Genomic DNA, 25,044 nt, shown 5'->3' on the forward strand with positions numbered 1-25,044 from the left:
AACCCCCCCCCCCACAAAATGTGTATTGGGCATGGGTACTAAAACTCTTAACAGTCTTACCCACCGCCTATAATGTACATTCAGTAATATAATAGTATGTATTAACCGCGGCATTTCGTTCTTTTGAACAGTACCTACCCCACCTAATAAAATAATATTCCGCGTCACTGTGCGTTGCACCAAACATGAATAATCCATTTGCTGTACCCATAATATTAAACTGTAATAGTATAACGATGATATGACAGCCACTGCATTTCGTATGGTACATAAAGTGTTATAGTGGAATACTGACCTTAACGGTGTTAAAAGCCAATTCCGGAAAGGCGGAACGTTCGAGGGAAATGGATTCCGACGGTCAATAATAATAATAATTACAATTATTATTATTAGATATCATTTTATAATACTTCAAGTTGACTAGATTACCAGCCGTTTAAATAAACCACGGAACGGAATTTGGACATAGTTTCTTCACCCCGGGACGGAATTTGGCAATTGCCAAATCAAAAAAAAAAAAAGCGTGGAAGTCGTAGATGTCGCTCTGCTGTACAGTAGGTTACAGGTGAGTTACTGTAATGGATGGAATTAAATTTGAATCCAATGATACTATATCATTGTATACGAAAAACGATTCTGAGCGCAGACGGTTTATCTGTCTAGGATAATATTCTATATTATTGTAATTTCCAAAGCTTAGATAATATAAAGAGAAATTTTTTATGAATTTCTAGCATAAAATAATTTGCGAATTTTCGTGATTTTTACGTACCTATGTTGTAAAAATTTAAGCTTTGAATGCTCATAAAAAAAAATTGTGACTACATATTTCTTTTATTTTTCAACTGCTATTGTAAAAATGTGTTAGGGAGCCTTGTATTAAATTTTTTAAATCTTAGGTACCTATAAAAGGAAAATTTTTTATGAATTTCTATCTAACATAATTTTTTTTAAATTGCCGTAATTTTTACGTATTTTGCCAAAATTTTAACTTTAAATGCTTATAAAAAAAATCGTGCATATTTTTCAACTACTATTGTTACAATATTTTAGGTGACTTAAATTAAATTTTCAGGATTTTCTAACACAAATACATTTTTATTGATAATTATAGAAAAAAGAACTAAAAAAGTTGAACAATTAAAATGTCATTAAACAACTCAAAGCAAATCAAAATATTTTTAAAATTGTATCAAATATAGAAAATTCCTATATAAACATTCAGTGAAAATGCCAAGTATCTGTGGTCATTTATTTCACTAAAATAAGATAATCGCTAAATGAGAAATCTATCGAAAATCCAATATTGTAAAAATTAAATTTCAAATGCTCATAAAAATTTAATTTGAATTTCTAGTGCATATTTTTTCATGATAAAGATTGACAAACTTGTAATGAATCTTGTATTAAATTTTCAAGCTTTTCTAACCAATAAATACATTTTTATCGATATTAATTTTAAAAAGATCAATATTGATCGAAAATTCCATAAGCCTATAAATAGTTAAATTTAAGTCGAAGTTTTTTGAAAACTATATGGTGAATAAAATATACTTATATAAACATTCAGTGAAAATTTCAAGTATCTATAGTCATTTCCTATTTTTCCGTTAATTTTTAGTTTGTTTATACTGATCATTTAGAAAAATATTGAGAATTTTTACATTTGAACCGCTAAAGTACCAAGTAGATTCACTTTCTGATCGAACGAGGTACTGAAGTCCAAAATCGAAGACTTTTTAATGCCTCAAAACGTAATGACAGACAAAAAAAAAACTAACACACATCATGGTGAAATAAATACATTCTTTGCTCCACTCAAAATCTAAAATCTTAATGAATCCAGATCCTTTTAGTATAAGACAAATGTGGCAGGTTATTAAGGAAGACTACCAGCTTTCTTAAGAAACTAAGAATAGGCAGAGAGAATAATATAGTGGGTGAAAAAGAAGTATCTTGGAGGCCGAGTATTATAGAACATTACAAAAAAACTGTATACAAACAAACCAAAAAAGAATATAAAACCAGGATTGGCAGAAAAGTAGTCAAACCTAAAAAATTGGACTCAAAGATTACGTACTAATTTAAATATCAAAAATATTTATATATATATTATTATACTCTATTAAGTTAAGTAAATAATTTCTTTGTATTATCTCAACATTAAACTTATTTATGAGAATAAAAATATGTTAAAAATGCATGTACAAAATTATATTGCGACAATAATTCAATTTTTATAAGAAGGACAATAGAAAAGAGAGATGTGTTAATAACAAGTAATAACAGATAAGCTATTATTAGATAATTATGTATTAAGATGTTAATTTATAATTTTTAAGACAAACTTGTATGAATTATCTCTTTTTAATTAAAAAAAATTACAAATAATGAATAAACAGAGTGTTAAATAATATATTCACCATAAATTATAATATACATTATTCATATATATATACGTAGGTATTATCAGCGTAATCATTATATGCTAAAACGATTTATCCTCTTAAATTATTATGATCCTTGGATCTTAAATCTATGATCTAACAAATCAAAATGGCATGTGGGTATGTTTATGTTTCATCAAACTGGAGTTTGTAGAGAAAAATTTGTCACAAACATCGCACGCGTACGGTCTTTCACCAGTGTGTGTACGTCGATGTCTTGTCAAATCGCTTCTATGACTGAATGTTTTGTTACACACATCGCACGCGTACGGTTTTTCGCCAGTGTGTGTGTGTCGATGTCTTGTGAAAATGCTTCTTTGACTGAATGATTTGTCACAAACATCGCACGCGTATGGTTTTTCACCAGTGTGTGTGCGTCGATGCATTATCAAATTGCTGCTTTGACTGAATGATTTGTCACAGACATCGCACGCATACGGTTTTTCGCCAGTGTGTATGCGTCTATGTATTTTCAAATTGCCTCTTTGACTAAATGATTTGTCACAAACATCACACGCGTACGGTCTTTCAACAGTGTGTGTGCGTCGATGTCTTGTCAAATAGCTTCTATGACTGAATGTTTTGTTACACACATCGCACGCGTACGGTCTTTCACCAGTGTGTGTGCGTCGATGTCTTGTCAAATCGCTTCTTTGACTGAATGATTTGTCACAAACATCGCACGCATACGGTTTATCACCAGTGTGTGTGCGTCGATGTATCGTTAAATGGCCACTTACGCTGAATGATTTGTCACACACATCGCACGCGTATGGTTTTTCACCAGTGTGTGTGCGTCGATGCATTATCAAATTGCTGCTTTGACTGAATGATTTGTCACAGACATCGCACGCATACGGTTTTTCGCCAGTGTGTGTGCGTCGATGTATCGTTAAATGGCCTTTTTCACTGAATGATTTGTCACACACATCGCACGCATACGGTTTTTCGCCAGTGTGTGTGCGTCGATGTATCGTTAAATGGCCTTTTTCACTGAATGTTTTGTCACACACATCGCACGCGTACGGTCTTTCGCCAGTGTGTGTGCGTCGATGTATCGTTAAATGGCCTTTTTCAATGAATGTTTTGTCACACACATCGCACGCGTATGGTCTTTCGCCAGTGTGTGTACGTCGATGTATTTTCAAATAGCCACTGTCACTGAATGATCTGTCACAAACATCGCACGCATACGGTTTTTCGCCAGTGTGTGTGCGTCGATGTATTTTCAATTGTCCACTTTGGTAGAACGATTTGTCGCAGACATTGCATGGGTAATTTTTCTTCTCCATTTTTTTTTCGGAGTAACGGCAGGTTGCTTCTATTTGTAAATAATTTATTTAACATTTATTTATTTTTCGTAAAACTATTTGGTAACTATATACATTTTTGCTTATGATCGATTAGATTTAATTGACATCACCAGTTTTCCAAGCCAGTATAATATCATTCTGTATTTTTTAAACAATTATTAGAGTATAATATTATGCTCTTACTTACGCACTATCATTAATTTATATTACATTTTATAACAATAGCTGATACCCTCGTACTTCCATTTCCGTTAAAAATAACAATTCTATATGAAATATTTTTTTTTTAATTTGTCGTTCAATACCTGGTGTAGCTAGTGATATTTAAAACAACCCGTGACAAATTCCCACGGATATACTGCATCTTAATCTTCATTAAAGATGTTTATGAATTTCTAGCTTAAAAGAATTTGCGAATGTTCGTAATTATAAGGTATTGTGTTAAAATTCAAACTTTGAACGCTTATGAAAATTGATATCTAAAACTAACTAAAAGCGCAGATTATAAATTGTTCTATAATATATCTTATACCTACCTACCCATTAAGATTCGTTATAACTATTTTAACTGGTGGTTTCATGATTTTATTATTTTGCTATGTACTGACGTCCTGCTAAGACTACTAAATATGCATGTACACGTAGATGTACTTACATGTTTCTTGGTCATGTAATTGCTAATCTAAGTGTATTCATAGTACGAAATTACCGTATTGACAAGAAAACATTATTTAGATAACCTAATAGGGACATTAGTTTTTTGAGATTACGTGTGTCGCCAATAACAGGATGTGAGCCGGAACGGCTGCGCAAGCGTGGGATGATATGGTATCCTAGTGATACGCACGTACGCATTTGCAGGATTTGACCATGGACACATACTTATCTTATCGATAGGAGGGGAAATTCAGAGAGTAGGACTATACATGTCCCTGTATAGGAGAGCCCCGAGCCCCCGAATAGACAAAAAGCAGACGTGAGCCACCAGAGTCAGTGCAAGCACCTTCACGCCAGCACGGCAGTCACCGCTACAGATTAATCATTTAGACTTAGAATACTTTTGATTAAATAATTCTTGGACTTAGAAAATATTGGAGCCATTCAATACTTCTATCAGTGTCAACTGTCTTCGACAGCTAAGCTACAAGTAGTGTTGTATCAGTATTTTAAACATTTTGAGTTCCTTCAAATATTTAAAAAAAAATAAAATATCCTTTTCATTTTACTGACTTAGAATTTATTTATGACAAATATTTTTCACTTTTTCAGGTATGGTTAAAAATTGTTTTTTTTTTCAAATGCAAATATATAATTGTGTACCGTTATAATATATAATATGAATATTAATATAAATATTAGGTAATGAATATTAATTGTGTTAGGGAATGATAAAAATACAATTATTTTTATATTGATAAAAATGTATGTGATAAACATTGTAGGTATATATTCAAATAGATTTATATTGTTTGATTGCAACAGCTTAAATTTATGTTCGATTAATTTTTCCTTTTTATAATTTCTTGAAATAATTACATGAACACTTCTAATTTCGATATATGTTTCTAAATTAAAACATCTCAAGTATTTGAAAATATGGTCTTTTAAATTCAAAATTCAGACTTTGAAACAGTAGCCTTCCGGCCTGTTTCGTTGAGAGTAAATGACAACGCTCTGGTTAATGGTATCACTTTCTCTGTTTATTTTCACATAAATATTTACACTTATTTACTGGTTACGGGACCGATTCGCTAACGCGGCAGCCAGGCTTGAAAGCGGGCTGCCGGATATGACGAATTGTCACGACGAGCTGGAAAGCTCTGTCCTATCCACAGATTAGGGTCATATGTATATACGCAACATATAATCAGGGTATGGGGCCGACCACGGTTAGTATCTAGCTATGAAGCGACTGCTATCGTGAATCTGGCCCTGGAAGGCAAACTCTCAAAAGCGGCCGTTGGTGAATTGTGGAGAACAACCGCGTATTGCGTTGCCTGTGGCTCGTGTGAAGAACGTGGACCGTCTGATGACTTTATCTGGCCCGTTGACTGTGGCTTCGATTCGTACGGAAAGGGTGAGACGTTGCCCGTATGGGTTGCTCACGGTCCGTACGGGAAATGCTCGTTTGTCGTCGTTGCGTTGAACCGCGACTGGCCTTCGTGTCGCTTCGATGTTCCTCCTTATGGCTCGTCGATTCGTACGGAAAGAGTGTGGCGATGCCCGTATGAGTTGCTCACGGTCCGTACGAGAGATGTTCGTTCGGGATTCTCGCCGACGTTGCTTCGGTCAGCGGCTGGTCGTTGTGTCGTCGACTCGTACGGAAAGAGTGTGGCGATGCCCGTATGGGTTGCTCACGGTCCGTACGAGGAATGTTCGTTCGATGTTCTTGCCGACGTTTCTTCGGACTCGATCTGGTCGTCGTGTCGCTTCGGTGTTTCTACTTTTCTTCTTTTCTTCTTTTCTTCGTGCTGGCTGACAATGTGTTCCGGTAGAAGAAATTATGTTGATTGAAGAAAAAAGGTGCCTATGGTCGGAAAACGACCGGTATATAACCCGTGTTACACCTTATATATATATATTATACCTACACTTAACACACACTATATGATTGACAAATACATAATGTACACACTCAACACTTTTCTACCCATTCACATAATTACATTATTATTAAAATGACAAACAGCTGTTACTTTGACAGTCACCATCACCAGGAGTGAACTCCCCAATACATTTATTAACAGCCATCTACATTAGTAAAGTATTATTTTTAATATAATAATTAATATGGATCTATAAACCAAACGTGTCTTATTATTGATAAAATACCTCATACACAGTGCTCTGACCCCCTGCTACGGGAAACTTATCCATAAGGAATAGAAAACATTTCCTGGATAACTAATATCGTAACAAGGTTCCCCAACCACGTTGCATTATAAATTACTTAAATTATTTAAAAATTATTATTATTATTATTTTTTTTTTTAATATTCATTATATATTATATGATAATATTTAGTAAAATTAATAATAGTATTAAACTTTTAAATACTATAAGGTATTACAAAAAAAAAAAAAAACATCGTGGTTTATTTAGTCAACATTATTAGTTGGTAAAAAATATACATCGTGGTTCACATTGCCCGGGCAGGACCACATTGACCAGGCACTGTACACATTGCCCGATATTCCACATTTGCTCGTAACATATATATATATATATAGCAATAGATGAGTGTTTGTATTAATAATTAAATGAAAAATATGGAAAAATAATGTATGTGGTGAATTGGTGAATTGACTCCGTATGACTCTGTTAAGTGTTTTATATTTATTATTTTTATACCACACACAAAATGTTAGTTGTGCGTATGCCAATAACAATGATTATTGTTTTAAAAATAATTATTTTTACGAGTGTATCGCATGTTTTATTTGGTAGGATGATTTATTACATTTGCAATCCAAAACCCATTTGAAGTTTTCATAATTTATTTTGGAGCGATCAATGAAACTTTTGCCAATATTGGTAAGGAAAAACTGATCAAATATATATTTTTATAATATAATAACATGTGTATTATACTTTTTTATATAGAACACGGATTGTTCCCAAACACTCATTTGTCTAATAAACAGCGTAAAAGTGAAACGTAAAAACCAATAACCCCGTTTTTCTTTCTCAGTGTAAGCTCAAATCAATATTTTCTTAGACGTCATGAAGCTGAATCCATCACCAACTGCATGTGAGGAGTATGATATATTATGCTATATTTAATTATGTAGGTATTTTAATTAATGATGTTAGTACCTAATTATATAGTCAATGTACAAGGTAATTAAAATACCATCATGAAATATAAATTTCATACGAACAACATTATACAATACAGAGTGATCAATATAAGCGTATACACTCATTATTTCAAAAATATTTATTTCACATAAGATGTTAATGGAAATGATTTACATATTTTGTTTAGCAATATAGTTTTTTTAGTTTCTTAGATATTTTATTTATTAACTATTGAGACTTCAAATACGTGATTCCAGTTAACCTACGATTGTTTAAGGTTCAGTATACCTAATAAGCAAAATATTGTCTGGAATATTTCGATACATTATCCAGTAAAATGTTAGTCCACAACTCCACTAGCTAAACTTTATAATTAATATTTGTATTGACTGAAGTGCCTCATGGCTCATACGATTACAATCATATAAATTTAAATAAATCAATTGATGTTTTTTTCAATGAATTTATAATTTTGAATGCCAACCTAGGTAGCAAAATATTTAATGACAATCACACTACTGTCTAATCGAGAAAAATCATAATCATTTTCTTCAAAAATATCTACCTTTTCTCTTTGAGCTGCATATCATGACATCATACACTGTATGATATTGTTTTGTATTTTTTATATATTAAAATTATATAAAAAATATGATAGTATTTTATACTAATAGTAAAACATATTAGGCTAATTTTATTTAACTTAATTATACTTATTTTCGTACATTGGTGTGCTATGACACTTAATATATTATTTAGTTTAAAAGCCTGTGTAAAAAAATCATATATCTTCGTATTTTTTACATGTCATAATTATGTCCTAATTTACTAATGTATCGTTATTTCTGATAGTCGTATTGTCGGGTAACATAATATATAAATATACCTATATTCTCAAGTACGTGTCACTTCCTCTTTGGTTAGATTTGGTAATAAAAATGCACAGAACTCCAATAGACGATCTAGTAATGTACTATTGTATATAACTTAAAACTAATCTTCTATTATCTAGAGTCGTTCCGAGGGTGGAACAGTAAAATGGAAACGACAGATGAAATAGACGTCCTGTCCAGAATTTTTTGAAGTATCGTACAGGGTAAGGCCAACCGACCCTTCATTAAAATGCTGAGAATGACAGGTGTTTGGTTTCATAAATTTATATCTTTATTTATTGGATCGGAAGCGTTTATTTACTGAGTAGATAGCCGACAATAATATAAGACTCACATTATCACTACTTGTTATTTCTTGAATTATGATTCCAGAATACAGTTTTTGAGTTTGTCCCCATTCGTGTAAGAACCAATTTATTATTATTAATGCAATAATTATCATTTGTACTTGAAACTGGAGCACACAAGAATTAGTAAACACGTAAGAACAAACAGTCATTGGAGTTTGTGGCTGTAACTACTAACTAGACATTATTACGGTCATGACATGTGTATTGTGGCAGAATTTTTACTTTTTTAATTTCCATGCCTTGCTCTAAAAAAAAAAAAAACTAATAAGTACATACCTGCAAGTAACAGTTATCGTACAATACAAATTCCTCATATACATAAATGGATTAACTATAAATAATTTACAATTTTTAATAAATTGATCAAAAATCATGTAAATTGAATTTACAAAGTAGGAATAACATTTTGTGATCTTAGAACTGAGAGTTGCTTTCAATCTTTGCAAAAATATCGCTCCAATTTCAATCGAAGAGTGAGTTTAGATTGATTATGTTTCTAATAATATACTAAATACTTACATGATATTATTATGTATTCATGTTTTTTCCATTACCAGGAATCATCAATTATCATTTATTCAAAATAAGATATGATAAAATATTATATAATTTATATAAAATTAAATAATTTTAATTATATTTTTATAATTTAGATTATAAAATATTATCAAAATAAGATGGAGTGCTATGTGCAAAACTTTTATATAAAATCACCTAATTCTGCCGTAGTTTAAGAGAAAAATAAGGTTCTTCAACTTGAAAATATATTTTAGATAACAGCATATATATTAGTGTAACTTACGAATACCTATTTTGTAATCTACTGTTAAAATAAAGAATAACACAAAAAAAAAATACTAAATATTGATACGATACAAAAAACACACAACGCTTAAAAAGGCCGTTCTCACAGCCAACAGATAGTACTCATATGGCAAGCAAAGACCACCCAATGACTTGCACATAACTTGCACAAACAGTCATATTGTATACGAGTATTCTACGCGATACTGCCGAGCAAAAACGACATCAAGGATACCTGGCAACTCAGAGGACGATGCCATTTTTACTTGCCAAACACCGATACGCCCACCAATCACAACAACGTTAGGGTCGGTCGATGTGTATATATAAGGGTGCATTCGACCGCTCGTACACCAGTAATTCTCCAACCTTCAAGACATCAAGCTCATACAAAATTCATAGCTGCTGTCACTTGAATACGGAGAAGAACACCAACTGCTTCGCCAGAGCAAATAATCCGACCAATGAAACCAGCGAGACCCAAGACGCCGCCCGACTATCCGAGAACCAGATACGACGACCCGGGCGGACAGTACGTACGTCCAACTGTTCCACGCGGTTGCTCATATACCGTACGGAGGCCGAGGACTACGAATAGTCGCCGATCACACGGTGGAACTAGCAACGCCGATCAATCCAATTCCACGGGATTCCGAATTCCACTGCCGGACCGGATTAACAACAAACCCGTGTTCAGAACTCGTGGACCACACGCACAAGTCCCCCCCAAGCGTGTCTGCATAGGCCACGCTACCCGTACGGGCATACGAACCGACGCCACTTATTTGAGCGGGCTGGACATATCCACCCGGACCTTCCCGAACTGTAAATAAACAAATCATTCCCCCCATTGTCAAGGTGGTCTCGACCCCGTGGATAATACCATACGCGGTCACGCGGACGTGAACCATCATCCCCATACTTTGCATATCAATATATATGTATATAGAAATAAAGACACGTTAATTACCCGAGATCACCCAAGTGTTATAGTTTCTTAACGTGGCGGAGATTCGCCAATGGCGGTTCCGTTACAATATCATAATATGTTTACAAAAACAAAACATGAAATAAATTTTTTTTTATTAACAAAAATACCCACATACCCACGGCAACATATGCCACAAGTATTTTTTACAGTGAGAACTTATTGCCAATAAAAATGAGTTTTTGTTATTTTTGTTATAGTTTTTTTACAGTTAGTTTTAAATATTTGCTTTATAACGAATTCGATGGGTGGCTGTGAGTGAGGATAAGTTGTAGCTGAAAGGTTTTGAAAGATGTTCAGAAAGTTTTTTTGATCATTCTTGGTTCAGTGTATGTACAAAATATTCAATCATTATATGTTTTATCGAGAAAAGAGATGTATAATATGATGGGCATACTGGAGATCATTGTTACTCATTATAAGGTGACCAAGAGTGATTTGCGTGTATCCAGAATGGGCAAAATGTGACGTTGACTTCGAACTTTCTAGAAATGTCTGAGGAATGTGGTCATATGAATACGTAACGTATTATTTATGAATCCAAATAATTCTGCTTGCCTACCTAACAAAGTTTCAAACTAAACACTAGTATAATATTAATAAATACAAAATAATATGTAATTTTTTAGAAATAGTATCCTTATTAACCAAATTGGATTCAATCAAGACGATTTTGTTCGTCGTCATACTATCTCTAATGGTTTTATTTGTATTACTCTTACGAAATATGCAATGACTATAATATCATACAAAAACTTAAAATTGACATATACCTACATACATTTATTGTAGCTCCTTTACTTAAGAATCCAGTGAAACGTTTTCTTAACGAACATTTTTTCCTAACCTAAACCTATTCTTGGGATAAGCCAGTCAAGTTCTGAACGACCAATGGTTTTGTCTTATAAAAGTAAAATAATGACAAATATATTGAAATATTGTACTAACCCTGTCATACAATCTATGACGTACACCCCAGGATGATACATGACACCATTGACTACATTTGACGCACCATTCCATATACCATTTGAGTGTGACAAAGGTGTGGAGAGAAAACGGGGAGTATAAATTACATACGTCTTTGCACAGACACGGGGAGAATAGAAAATAACAAAGTTTCGAAAGACTGCGGAAAATCGTTATTCGTTTTTTTCCTTTATTTTTTCTAAAGAGCTAAAAAACGACTCAAACACGCTACATAATAGTAATGATACTGTATATACATTCATTCGAGACTGCAGCTGTTGAGAACCATTATTTTTTCATCTTAAATCTGACGATTTATCAATGCTCTCCAATTGATTATAAATAATGCAACAATGACTTTAGACGTAATGATAGAAGTGTAGTATTTTTCGCATAATGACCTAATATCTATAGGTGCCAAGATATTATTATTTAGTATAGTGATGGATAAGAATATGGTTTAGAAGGTTAGAGGGGGTAGATATTTAAACTATAGATATTTGAAAAAATAATATCTCTATTATACAATAGTTCCATAACCTATTAAATATTAGCTGAATCTGACATTTTTAGTAGACAATTACCTACTATGTAGCTATAATTACATTCATTAAAAAATTCGTACTATTATCAATACCACCAGTAGATACCTAGATATACGATTTTATTATAACAAGTTTGCATTAAACTTACCTGTCAGATAATAGGATGTTTTCCAAATATAATGTTAGAATAATATCAATCTTCTATGTTATTGGCTTAAGTTATATGTACCTACTATCATCTTATTTTCAGTATTAGTTGCAACATTTTGTTAATTTACTTACTATTATCATGCATCTTTTTTATTGAACTTTAAAATGTCATACTGGAAAAAATAAACTTATTATTAATTTAAATGTCTGAATAAAAGTAATATTTTTAATATAGTGTAACAATTATAATATGTTGCATGATACCTAATTATATGTATATATACTACACGTCTACACACTTAACATCATGAATGATTAACTGCTGACCAATACAATGATATTAACACACACTCATAATTGTAAGGCCTATGGTCAATACACACCATGTATGAAGTAAGTTAGTTCACTGTGTACATTAGACCTCAACATTCAATAATTAATATCGAACTCCGTATAACTACGATACAGTGAAATAGTTTGATAGAATATAATTTATATAGCTTGTGGATATTATTATTTGTAAGTGTTTAATCTATAATAAATCTTAATGATAACTGAAACGGAATCCTAGTTATTTAAATATATTTAAGAACCCTTTATATATATATATATATTATCTACCCCTGGCTACGGTAATTATATCTATAGAGTCCTACGGCTCTCACTGGATATCTTATATTTAACTGGTCGTTCTCCCGACCACGTTACAATAGTAAGAATTCTTTTTCAACTCATACATTAAACATAGAGAAATTGTTTATTTTATATTTTATATATTTACTACCTACCTAGCATTAACTAAGAATGATTAATTAATATCAGTTATAACATCATTGTAAAACGACTAATGTGACTGATTAAATATTAATTTTGATAATCTGAGGCACACTTTCAATTTGAATCATTGGAATTTATTTGATAATTTTATATAGCTCATGTCATAAATTAATAACGTGCAAGACTACTACTTGTATCAAAAATTTAGTAATTAATAATAATATACCTAACTAATTTTTAAATACCTTATCATCAAATTAAATACTATTCATTTATACCCAATATGTGTAACTCTAATTAGTAATTACAATATTATCTTATATTTTTTTTTATTTACCTTTATGAAGGTTCCTACATTTTTAACATTTTTCTTTAATATTAATATATTGAAATTATTTTGATTTATGAATAAAATAATATTGTAAATGCATCTAAATGAGTAAAAACATATTATTATTCAAACAGCGTGAGTTATAATCTCGATATGTTGAAAAATGTTCCAAATAACAATTTTCGTACTTATGACATTGGCCAAATTACTGAACATATATCTATTTATATGAGGTGCAAATTAAAAACTAAAAAAGTAGCACTAACTAACAAAATTAATTTTCAAATATGGCAAAAGTTAAATTTTTCGTTTTTTTGTTTATCCCATATTAGATATAGCTATATTATATTACATGCATATTACATAGTTTATAAATTTATGAAAAAATTGAAAATATATTTTCAAACATTTTATTTTAAAGTTTGGGGGGGGGGGGGGTGAAATCTTCATTATCATAGGTACCTACGTCCACTATCAGTTTATCTTCCACCTCATTTATACAGCTGAAGGTGATTATTTTAAAACGGATATTAACTGGGAAATTTCAGATTTTCAGCGCTGTTCGTAACCCTTATTACTCACATATTAATGTGTATAAAAGATCAACCTCTTAAACCAAACTTATGGGTTACGACAAAATGGCATTTACACTATAAATATCACTGTAGGTAGTTTATCATATAACTATATTGTGTTTTCCGACGTTACGAAGGTAATAATATCTCCCAAATATTTAATCATCTATACAAAATACACCTATTCACTTGAGTTACACAATATAATATTATTCTTATAAAAAAACGGGACGCCACCGTATTGCATTTTTTCCACCGGCTGGCTTTCATTCGACAATGATACCCATCGTCATAAATGTTTTTGTTAAGATATATATTAATATGTATATTGTATGTTGAAAAAAAAGTATAAAAATATAATAATAATTTCCTGATTGACATTTGATAAGTTCAAAAGCCAATTATAAAAAGTCGTGGTAAATTAATTATTTTGAAATCAAATGCAGTTTTTGTGTAAATCAATTAATAAATTCCAATTTCCAATCACATTAATGTTTCGCCAGTCACTTATTCTTATATTTCCGTATTATCCATTGTCTCAAGATATAATAATTCATTGAAGAAATAATAGTCGATAAAGTCCAATAAGAGTTGACCATATTAAATAAAAAAAGAATCAATGAAACTTGGTATTTTTTTTTTCTTATTCATTTTTTAAATGAACAAACATAATGAAGTATAAATTACTGCGAATACTTATCTTTGTGCTGTTGTAGAAAATAGAAACTACTTTGTTTCTGATAACTTTTTGTCCAATCAACAATCTGAACGTGATTGCATTTCAGAAAAATTACGACACAAGTAAATAATATGTATTAAAAACATTTGTACATAAAAGCTGTTATTCTAAAACTTTTATTAGTTTATGCAAATTATGCACATTGTATAGTATAAACAAAAATATAATTCAAATTCAAATAAGGAAATTATTCTTAAAATGTTGGTTACAACTTACAATAAACAAAATAAACTACAACATTCAAGGGAAATAATTATTATATTTAAATAACAAAATGTTTAAATGATTTTTCTTACTTAAAAAAATGGAAAGTAGGTAACATCTCTGTTCTACTGCAATTTGTGTTGAATGTACGTACCTAGTCATTGAATAAATCATTATAATAAATGTGATAAATTTGAATTCATTTATGGTTGAATGCATGCAGAACATGATTTTAATGTCAGTCAACCTATATTACATAGTAGGTACCTATATTTCCATAAATGTTTTCTATATTTCTATTTTAGTTATTTATTTCCCTATTGGTAGGTTGATTTAATTTAGCCAAAACCGTTACATTTAATATTTTGATATAGTTTATTACTGTAATTTACTTTAGAGCATATAAATTAGACATAAAAATTAAGAAAACCTAAAATTTCAGGGTAATTGATGTAACCTATGACGAGCTTAAATATAAATTTCATATCATATATTTTTCTTCGTTCAGATATGAATGAGGCATACGAGTTAAATTACATTTGATGGCCATAAATCGTAGGAAACGGTTTTGAATATTATCTAAACATTGACTTTGATAATTTAAGTTAGGTGACCAAACAACAGTGTTAGGTATATTCTAATTTTCAACGGACTAAACTAGTGTATAATATTTTAAAAACGGCAGGATTAGTGAAATCCTTACAATTTCTAGCAATAAAGCTTAAAATCATAGTAATAATCTAATAAATCTAATCGTATGTGATAAGTGTTTATTAAATGTGAGATCAGAATCAAATATTACACCTAAATCACTAATATCATGAACATGTGACAACGTAGACTGACTAATATTATAAGATGCTATAAATGGATCCCGAGATCTAGTAAAAGGGACGACTACGAATTGGTTCCCAATTGTCGAATTGGTTCCCGGGTTGTCTACAGGTAACATACGAGTTGGTTCCCGGATTGTCTACAGGTAAACATACGAATTGGTTCCCGCAAGCTTTCATGATAATACAATCTTGTTAAATTAACTTTTAAAATTATTATGATATATTCAACAAGCAACAATTTCCTTCCCATTTATTCAGACTTAGGACTGTCTAGAATTCAAATAAGTTCGAATAGTTCAAACGCTATCTGGAATACCTAGGTATGGTTAAAAATGTTGCTTAGTATAATATATTAATATATACATAATATACGCTATATACGTATTTGTCAATAATAATAATTGTGCTTGTAATAAATAAGTAATTATAATTTAATAATAAGTATTAATAGGTAAATAATATTTGAAAAAAAATTAGTGTGGTATGAATTTACAACACACATTTTTAACAAACTGTAGGTTCGAAATTTGGCCCTCTCTCAATTTTTTAATATTTTCATCGATAAACTTTTCTTTTTCAGCAATTTTTTTTTACTTTAATTTAAGTGAGCTTCTTTGCTTTATATATGTTTCACATTGCACCGCTTTTAATTGTTCAATCAATAAAAAAATATTTGGGTGGGCGGAATAAAATCTAGAATTCAGTTTTCCATGAAACGATTCGCAACAGTTTGTTGTTCGTTCTGAAGTGGCTGAAAAATCTGCCCAAATGTTTGGTAAAAAATCACTATCATTTTCAATATAATTTTCAAGTACATAATCAAAAAATGTATCAAGTTTTTCATGTACTGGTTTTATAGCCATCAACTCAACATAAACGTTTTGTACTATATCAGGTGGCAATAAAGGTAATCCGAAAAAGTATTTCAATATTTGCCCAATCTCTGAATCTTTATTTTTGAATTCATCTGAGAGTCCTAGAGATTGAATTTTTCTCCACCACGCTTGTCCTAAGTGGAATCTACATCCTCTTAATTTAGATTGTGGCCAAACTTCAGATACTGCTACGTGAATAGCCTTTTCAAAATCAGCAAAAATAATTTGAGGCCTCATGTGATGTTCTATAAATCGAAATGCTTGTATGTAAGTAGTACTGTTCTTGTTGGGCAATAGGAAAAAAACTAAGGGAAAATAATTGTTATATTTTACACCATGAATGGTAAAAAGCTGGTAAAATAATTTTGGGCAACTTTTAAAAGTTCCATCAACAAACACTATTTTCATTTTGCTGAGTATCTCTAAATTATGCGAACAAGTAAAAATTACAGTATTTGTTTCACAATCATTAATAAATTTAAAATTTTCTCCACGATTTGTTGTTATATTATAATTATCTAATGCTTCATGTAATTCTATTAATGTCTTAGGTAATTTAGGTAACTTACTTGAATACTTGATCGACTGGCGTGAATATTTTGTCTTACTCTAAAAACGTCATGTGCCGTGAGCTGTTCAATATCACCATTGACTAGTAATTCTTGGCAAATTAATTTTGTTGGACGTTCAAGATTTTCCTGAGCTTTTCTTTTTAAGTTATTGCTTAATGCTTGTCTGTCTAATATGTTTTCACTGTCTTTCTCATGATTGTGTTCGAGGTTACATTCCTCAATATTATTTAAATTATTTATTTTTAAAAAGATTTACATTTTCTTTTTGTACAAGTCCAACGTTCCATATTTCCTGATAGTTCTTTTTGGAATCCATATTTGAAACCATTAATAACGAAGAGTTTTTATTTTTTTCACTTAACATCACTTCCATTTTAACACGCACTAAGTTAGTTGTCACAAGACCGATGAAACATAATCAATTTATTAGATATAAAATTATATTTATAAACTTTCCCAGACATCGTAAAACCTAATAAAATATTATCAAGTTTATCTATTGTACATATACGTATCTATAGTAGTATCTATAGTAGATAAGTAATTTTATTCGGGAACCAATTCGAACAGTTATATACTGGAAAGTTTTTTTTTCGGGAACCAATTCGTACACATTTAATTGACCCGGGAACCAACTCCACGTTTGCCAGTAAAAGATATAATTTTACATTTATCAATATTCAATGGTAGTTTATTAATAGAACATCAATCCAACAATATATTCAAAAAATTTTGTAATAAAATTGCATCGTTGTGAGAATTTATTTGTCGAAATATTTTCAAGTCATCGGCAAAAAGAAGTTTTCTTGAATGTAAAAAATTTAAATCATTAACAAATAAAAGGAATAATAAAGGAGCTAAGTGAGAGCCCTGAGGTACACCAGATGTTACAACAAAAAGATTAGATTTGTAATTTTTATACCTTATAATTTGTTTCCTGTTTGATATATAGGATGAAATGGGTCCTGAATACCCATATTATGAAGTTTAGATTATGAGAATTGAATGGTTTACCTTATCAAATGCTTTAGAAAAGTCTGTATAAATGACGTCGACTTGGGATCTAGAAGCAAAGGCGTCTAATACTCTAATATAAATTTATGAAAGATTAAATGATTTGTAGTTGTTGATTTACCACTTAAAAAACCATGTTGGTCTTCACATACTAATTGAGAAAGCAAATGAGTAATTTTTTTTGATATAATTGATTCAAAGATTTTTGGAATTATTGAAAGTAGACTGATTGGACGATAATTTGTTACACTAGTTATATCACCACCCTTAGATATTGGTGTGACTAAACTTGTTTTCTAAACGGTTGGAAAAGTACCAGTAGACAGAGATAGGTTACATAAATACAATAATGGAATAGTTAAAATGAATTTGCAGTTTGAAAAGAAAATACTAGGAATCATATCCGGGCCCGGATTAGATTTATAAGAAATTGTATCAAGTTCATTTAAAATATCAGTTATATTTATGACTACAGAAAATAAGTTTAAATCAGAGATTAAAGCCGAGGGAAATGTGAAAGAATCTGTTGTGAATGTATTTGAACTGACATAGACATTAGAAAAATAATGTGCAAAACTACTAACTATTTCTTCACCACCACATATAGACTGATTTTCATAAGTCATCGATGTAGGTAGTGAATCGTTTGAGCGTTTATTAATTAAAAATTTCCAAAACTGTTTAGGATTTGGCAATAAAGAGTTTTGTGTATCTGATATATATTTACTATAATCTACCTTGGACTGAAATTTACATTGGGCTCGAAGATTAGAAAAAATATTATAATTAATTTGAGAAGGAGATTGTTTATATAATTTGTAAGAAATTTTCTTTTTAAAAATTAAGTCCCTCAATACAGAGCTAAACCAAACTGGGTATTTACTTATATATACTTGTTTTCTTGTACAATTTTTATCTATAATTTCAAAAATAATATTATAGAATCGAGAGACAGCACTATTTATACATAGGTCATTGGAAACTATTTGCCAATCAATGGATGCAATTTGTAACTTAATAACATTAAAATTATATACAGAAAAATCATATTTAAATTCATTATATAGTAAGGGAATAAAGTTTTCACTAATAGGGAAGGTAATAAGTAGAGCTGGGTGATACATATAATCGATTGGTAATAACGTATTAGTCTCACATGAAACTAAAACATCGGTTGAATTTGATAAAATTAAATCAAGTATAGAATTCTTATATTGTTATTTTTATATTAACTTTATAATTGTTTATTTTATTTTTATTTGTACTTTTTATTATATTGAATTGTTGAAGATTGAGATATGAAAAATTTGCTAGAAAATTTGTTTCTAAATTTGTATACTTAAGTGAGTAATGGATAATATGGTTATTGACCACCGACCATTGTGACCAGGAAGAATATAATCTCCTAGTAGAATAATTTAAGCATTACAATATTGACTTAATAAATTATCAACAGTATCTGTATGTGAATTATAAACATTAATATCTGACTGAGGTGGTATATACAGAGTGCCAATTAATAATATTAATGAGCCTATTGATAATTTTATATATAATTGTTCAATTTTATTATCTTGAAGTAGGACACGGTATGAATTAAAATTACTTTTGACCGCAATTAGAACACCACCTCCTCTGGCTGAAACATTTATATTATTGTTGATGAGACTTCCTCTATCACATCGATAAATAGAATAGTATGGTAATAGACTGAGTTCGTTATCATTAATTTCATTGTGTAGCCAAGTTTCCGTTAAGATAATAACATCATAATCATACAATTTAACATTACGAGTAAAAACAGCCAGTTTGGTGTTTATACCGCGAATATTTTGGTAATAGAATGTTAACTTATTTGCATTTGTACATGATTCCTGACGTTTTTTGACACAGTAGGAATATTATTAACATATTTAATGAATAGATCAGATTCGCCAGCGGATTTCCTATTATTCAATTCTTCCAATATTGATTTGAAATAGTTACGTTGAAGTAGTGTGCGATCAGTGGAAAATTTTATAAGTTTAAATTTGTCACAGTGACGTAATTTATTTTTGATTTTTAACACAGTAAAAACATCATGCTGGTTATGTAATGTAATGTAATTCTAATAGGACGACACTGATTTGAGACCTTTCCTAGTCGAAGAATATTTGCTGGAATTATTTCCTGGGTACCCATTTGTTGAAATATTTCAATAATAGACTGAGTTTCATTGGTAGCAGAATGAGAAAGATTTTCAGGTACATTAAAACAGATTATATTTCTACTTCTAGCTTGTCGATCAATAATTTCAGAATACGCTTCTTCAGAAGTAATATGGGAGAGTTTTGCCTCAATGATAAATAATCTACACTCAATATTACTAATTTTATTTTTCAATAATTTATTTTCGTTGAAAAGTTTCAAAATTCTTAGATAAACTATCTAACTTACACTCAATATCCCCGAACTGCTTGTCTTGTTTTTTTTTTGCATCGCGGATTGAGTTTACTGTGTTAATTAACTTATTTTGAGTAATTTTCATATCGTTAATTAATTTTAATATTGAATCAAGTTTTTCGGTAGTTGTATTGGAGACAATTTCATTTTGCATTTTAGAGAAAAAATAAAGATTTTTATAAATAATTTTACAACGATTGTATAAAATACAGTAAAATAAAATAAATGCACTGATAAGCAAGACGGCACTGAATAACGTGTTATTAGTTCAAAGGCTGAACTGCAACTGAACATCGCACCCGAACGGTTTTTTACCAGTGTGTGTGCATCGATGTTTTGTCAAATGGCCACTTACGCTGAATGATTTGTCACACACATCGCACGCGTACGGTTTATCACCAGTGTGTGTGCGTCGATGTATCGTTAAATAGCCACTTTGGCTGAATGATTTGTCACAAACATCGCACGCGTACGGCTTTTCACCAGTGTGTGTGCGTCGATGTTTTGTCAAATGGCCACTTACGCTGAATGATTTGTAACAAACATCGCACGCATACGGTTTTTCGCCAGTGTGTGTGCGTCGATGTATTATGTATTTTCAATTGTCCACTTTGGTAGAACGATTTGTCACAGACATTGCATGGGTAATTTTTCTTCTCCATTTTTTTTTCGGAGTGACGGCAGGTTGCTTCTATTTGTAAATAATTTATTTAACATTTATTTATTTTTCGTAAAACTATTTGGTAACTATATACTTTTTTGCTTATGATCGATTAGATTTAATTGCCATCACCAGTTTTCATAATATCATTCTGTATTTTTTAAACAATTATTAGAGTATAATATTATGCTCTTACTTACGCATTATCATTAATTTATATTACATTTTATAACAATAGCTGATACCCTCGTACTTCCATTTCCGTTAAAAATAACAATTCTATATGAATTTTTTTTTTTTAATTTGTCTGGAGTTTACACAGAAAAATTTGTCACAAACATCGCACGCGTACGGTTTATCACCAGTGTGTGTGCGTCGATGTATTTTCAATTGTCCACTTTGGTAGAACGATTTGTCGCAGATATTGCATGGGTAATTTTTCTTCTCCATTTCTTTTGTCGGAGTGACGGCAGGGTGCTTCTATTTGTAAATAAATTGTTTAAAATTTATTTTTTTTTTCGTAAAACTATTTGGTAACTATATACTTTTCTGATTATGATGGATTACACTTAATTGACATCACCAGATTTTCAAGCCAGTTAGTATTTTTTAAACATTAAATAGAGCATAATATTATGCTCTTACTGAAAGTAGTGCATTATGTTAAACAAAGTCTGTCCGTGTATTACCGTCTATGTGTCTTGTTGTGTTTTTAATGTGTTTGGAAATATTTTACAAGTATTATAAAAATTAATTTTTTTTTTTTTAAGCAAACACATAAGTCATACAATAGTATAAACATTCCATTTTATCCCTACCATACTTTCTCGCGCCTTTAACTCATTAACCGTCTGTACGACTACACACCATATCTGAGACATGTCCGAGTATTGTAGGTGATTACCAGACAAAAATTAGTGCATTAAGTAAAACAAAGTCTGTCAGTGTATTACCGTCTTATGTGTCTTGTTGTGATTTTATTGATTTTTATTTATTTTATTGAAATCAATTTATATTATTTATTTTTTTATTCATTCATATTATCAAATATAAACATTGATATTTTCGATAAATACATTTATCTATATACAAATATAATATAAAATTTTTTGGCAATACCTACACAGTTGTATTAGATAAAATAATCATCAAATTAATCATACTTGGTTATAATATTGAATAATATAACAATTAATGAAACTGAATGATGAAATAAATTTAAAATAAAAATGTATCTGTTTGCATTAGACTGATTTTATTGGTGAAATGTATCGTTGCTTATATTTCGAACTTAGATAGCTATGTACCTATTAGAATTTAACAGGAAAAAGTAAGCATATAATTGTCATAGTATTTACATAATATTTATAAATGTTGTGAGAGTATGGGATTTTTTAGGTCACCATAAACCACCCACCGTTAGGGGAACACTCAAAACGGTGACCTAACAGCCGCACCACGTGTGGACTGGTATCCAGACATTTTCCCCCCGCCTGTTTTCGGCGTAGTAGGACATTTTCCCCCGATAAATTTTTGGATGCGGACATTTTCCCCCCGTATTTTTTTCTATTATTTACCTTCGAATATAAAATTATTATCTTTAACACATATTTTTTAGCTTTTGTTCTTATTTATTTTTTTTATTTTTGTAAAAACTGTACGTTAACTAAAAAGTCTCTAACCTTAATTTCAATAAAAAAATAATGAATAATATTTAAAAAAGTTAAGTAAAAATATAATTTTGAATAGATTGTCTAAATAATATAATATAGTACAATACAACTGGCAAAAAATCCGACATAAAAATAAAAAAGGATTGTATAAACATTAAATAATATATTAATAATAGTAACTAAAAATCCGACTTAAAAATAAAAAAAAGATTGTATAAACAAAATATAATTAATAACTAAAAATGTCGACATAAAAATGATACAGTTTGTAAAAAATTCTTCATTTCTGATTCATTGGTTATTCCTAAACACATATTTTTTAGTCTTTTTTCATATTTATTCTTTTTTTTTTGTAAAAACTGTACCCGTTTGAATATTTAATAATTTAATATTTGCTAGTGAATTTGATCTCTGAAGTGCTTCAATGAACATCCAAATATTTGGATGCTGAGTTCTTATCAAACTTTTAAATTTATTATTGAAACCTTCACTTAAATTATTTGTTCTACCTGTATTGTTCTTTGTAGCATTATGTACATTCCATAAATAAGGTGGAAATATCGGTGAAGACCGCCATAATGACATACCATTTGATTTTGTATTAGTTCTCTTGTAAGTTCCATTGAAGTATGTTCTATCAAAGTACAACAATAGTTCATCAATATCTGGATCATTGAGGTAATTTGATAAATCATACAGCACAGACATAGCTAACCAATAAATACAACAAAATATATATTATAAATTATAATAGAAGTAATGGTAATAATATTATTAACATAATATATAATATTACATACCTTTCTTAACATATTTCAGAGGCAATAAAGCTAAACCTTTCAACATGCCAACTATTTGACGAACATTTTCATTTTCTTTATATTTTGTAGCTAGTCCTATGTTTTGAACTTTACGCCAAATACTTTGAGAAAGATGATAATAACAACATTGAATATTAACGTCGACAAATTCTAATTCAATAGCTTGAATCATGGATTGTTCAAAGTCAATACTTATAGTTTTTAATTTCAACTCAGACAACATACTTCTAAGTGTTGATAAAAGTTCAACGTAGATATCTTTAGTTTTTCTTTGTAATAAAGCATAAACACACGGAAACGATGTGTTTTTAATACATGCATGAATTATGTATACTTGATAAAATTCTTTAGGACAAGTAAAAAATGTTCCATCCATACACCATTTGACCGATTTTGATAACTCTAACATCCCTTCTAGAGATGCAAAAACAATTATTCGATTGGTATTGTTTTCATTATCAAATAATAAAAACGGTTTTGGTTCGGGCCCTCCCGTAGTAGTCCAAATGCGATTAACCGATGGCTGGGATGGGCTGGCCTCTGGCTGTCGACACGCACGTGGTTGACTCGGCTCATCTGCATCGGTTATGGCTTTAGCAAACCGTCGTAGATGGTTGATAGTGGGACGCCCAGAGCCCCATCGTGGCTCCTAGGCCATCATGTTGACGGGGTAGACGTTGAAACCAAAAAAAAATATTCGGTTCGGATGGTGATGTTTGATAGATTCAGCAGACTTAACGGCAGACGTTTGCATGGTTAGAGGTTGCGTGAAAAAAAAAAGGTGTGACAATTCGTTGGCGACGGGACTTAGTGAATGACTATTGATATTAAAGTAATGGATGTGGAATATATTTTATTATGTCTACAAATTCAAAAAAACACTCATTAAGAACTTCAAAACTAACCTTTTTAGAGTAGAAAGGTTATTTAAAAAATGACATAGCAACTTATTCCTAAAGGATCAGGAGTAGTTAAAAGACTAACAGATAGGATTTTCAACAGAACTGCATTTACACAAAAATATAAACCTGTAATTCAGTCTTATGTCAAACAAAGGTTGTTGATCCGTATGAAATATTTCAACCAACATGCAGTATCACTAGCTAAAAAAAGAAAAGCAAAAGCTCAATTAAGCAAAATAAATAAATTAAGAAAATTAATGTTTTAAATTGAGACTGAAATATGTATAAGTTAATACTTATACAATCAATTCAAGTCATTAATTTTCTTAATTTATTTATTTTGCTGCATGTCGGTTGAAAC

The 25,044-nt window shown here is 30.4% G+C and overlaps 1 protein-coding gene and 2 pseudogenes across 1 annotated transcript in view; all 3 read right to left on the reverse strand.

The window, feature by feature from the left end:
* Nucleotides 1-20,030: 20,030 nt before the first annotated feature.
* LOC149062578 (uncharacterized) lies at nt 20,031-20,711 on the reverse strand (annotated as a pseudogene).
* A 183-nt stretch (nt 20,712-20,894) lies between these two features.
* LOC149062579 (uncharacterized) overlaps nt 20,895-25,044 on the reverse strand; it is a 28,294-nt gene continuing 24,144 nt past the window's right edge. Inside the window, exon 2 of the mRNA XM_089215361.1 lies at nt 20,895-21,211. Coding sequence (XP_089071487.1) covers nt 20,895-21,211 — 317 coding nt within the window. The remainder of the gene's footprint in view (nt 21,212-25,044) is intronic.
* LOC149062580 (uncharacterized) lies at nt 23,295-24,153 on the reverse strand (annotated as a pseudogene).

This window comes from Diuraphis noxia, unplaced genomic scaffold (genome assembly GCF_037042655.1).
Source record: "Diuraphis noxia isolate RWA-SAM2 unplaced genomic scaffold, SU_Dnox_SAM2 contig0001, whole genome shotgun sequence".
Taxonomy (NCBI): Eukaryota; Metazoa; Arthropoda; class Insecta; order Hemiptera; family Aphididae; genus Diuraphis; species Diuraphis noxia.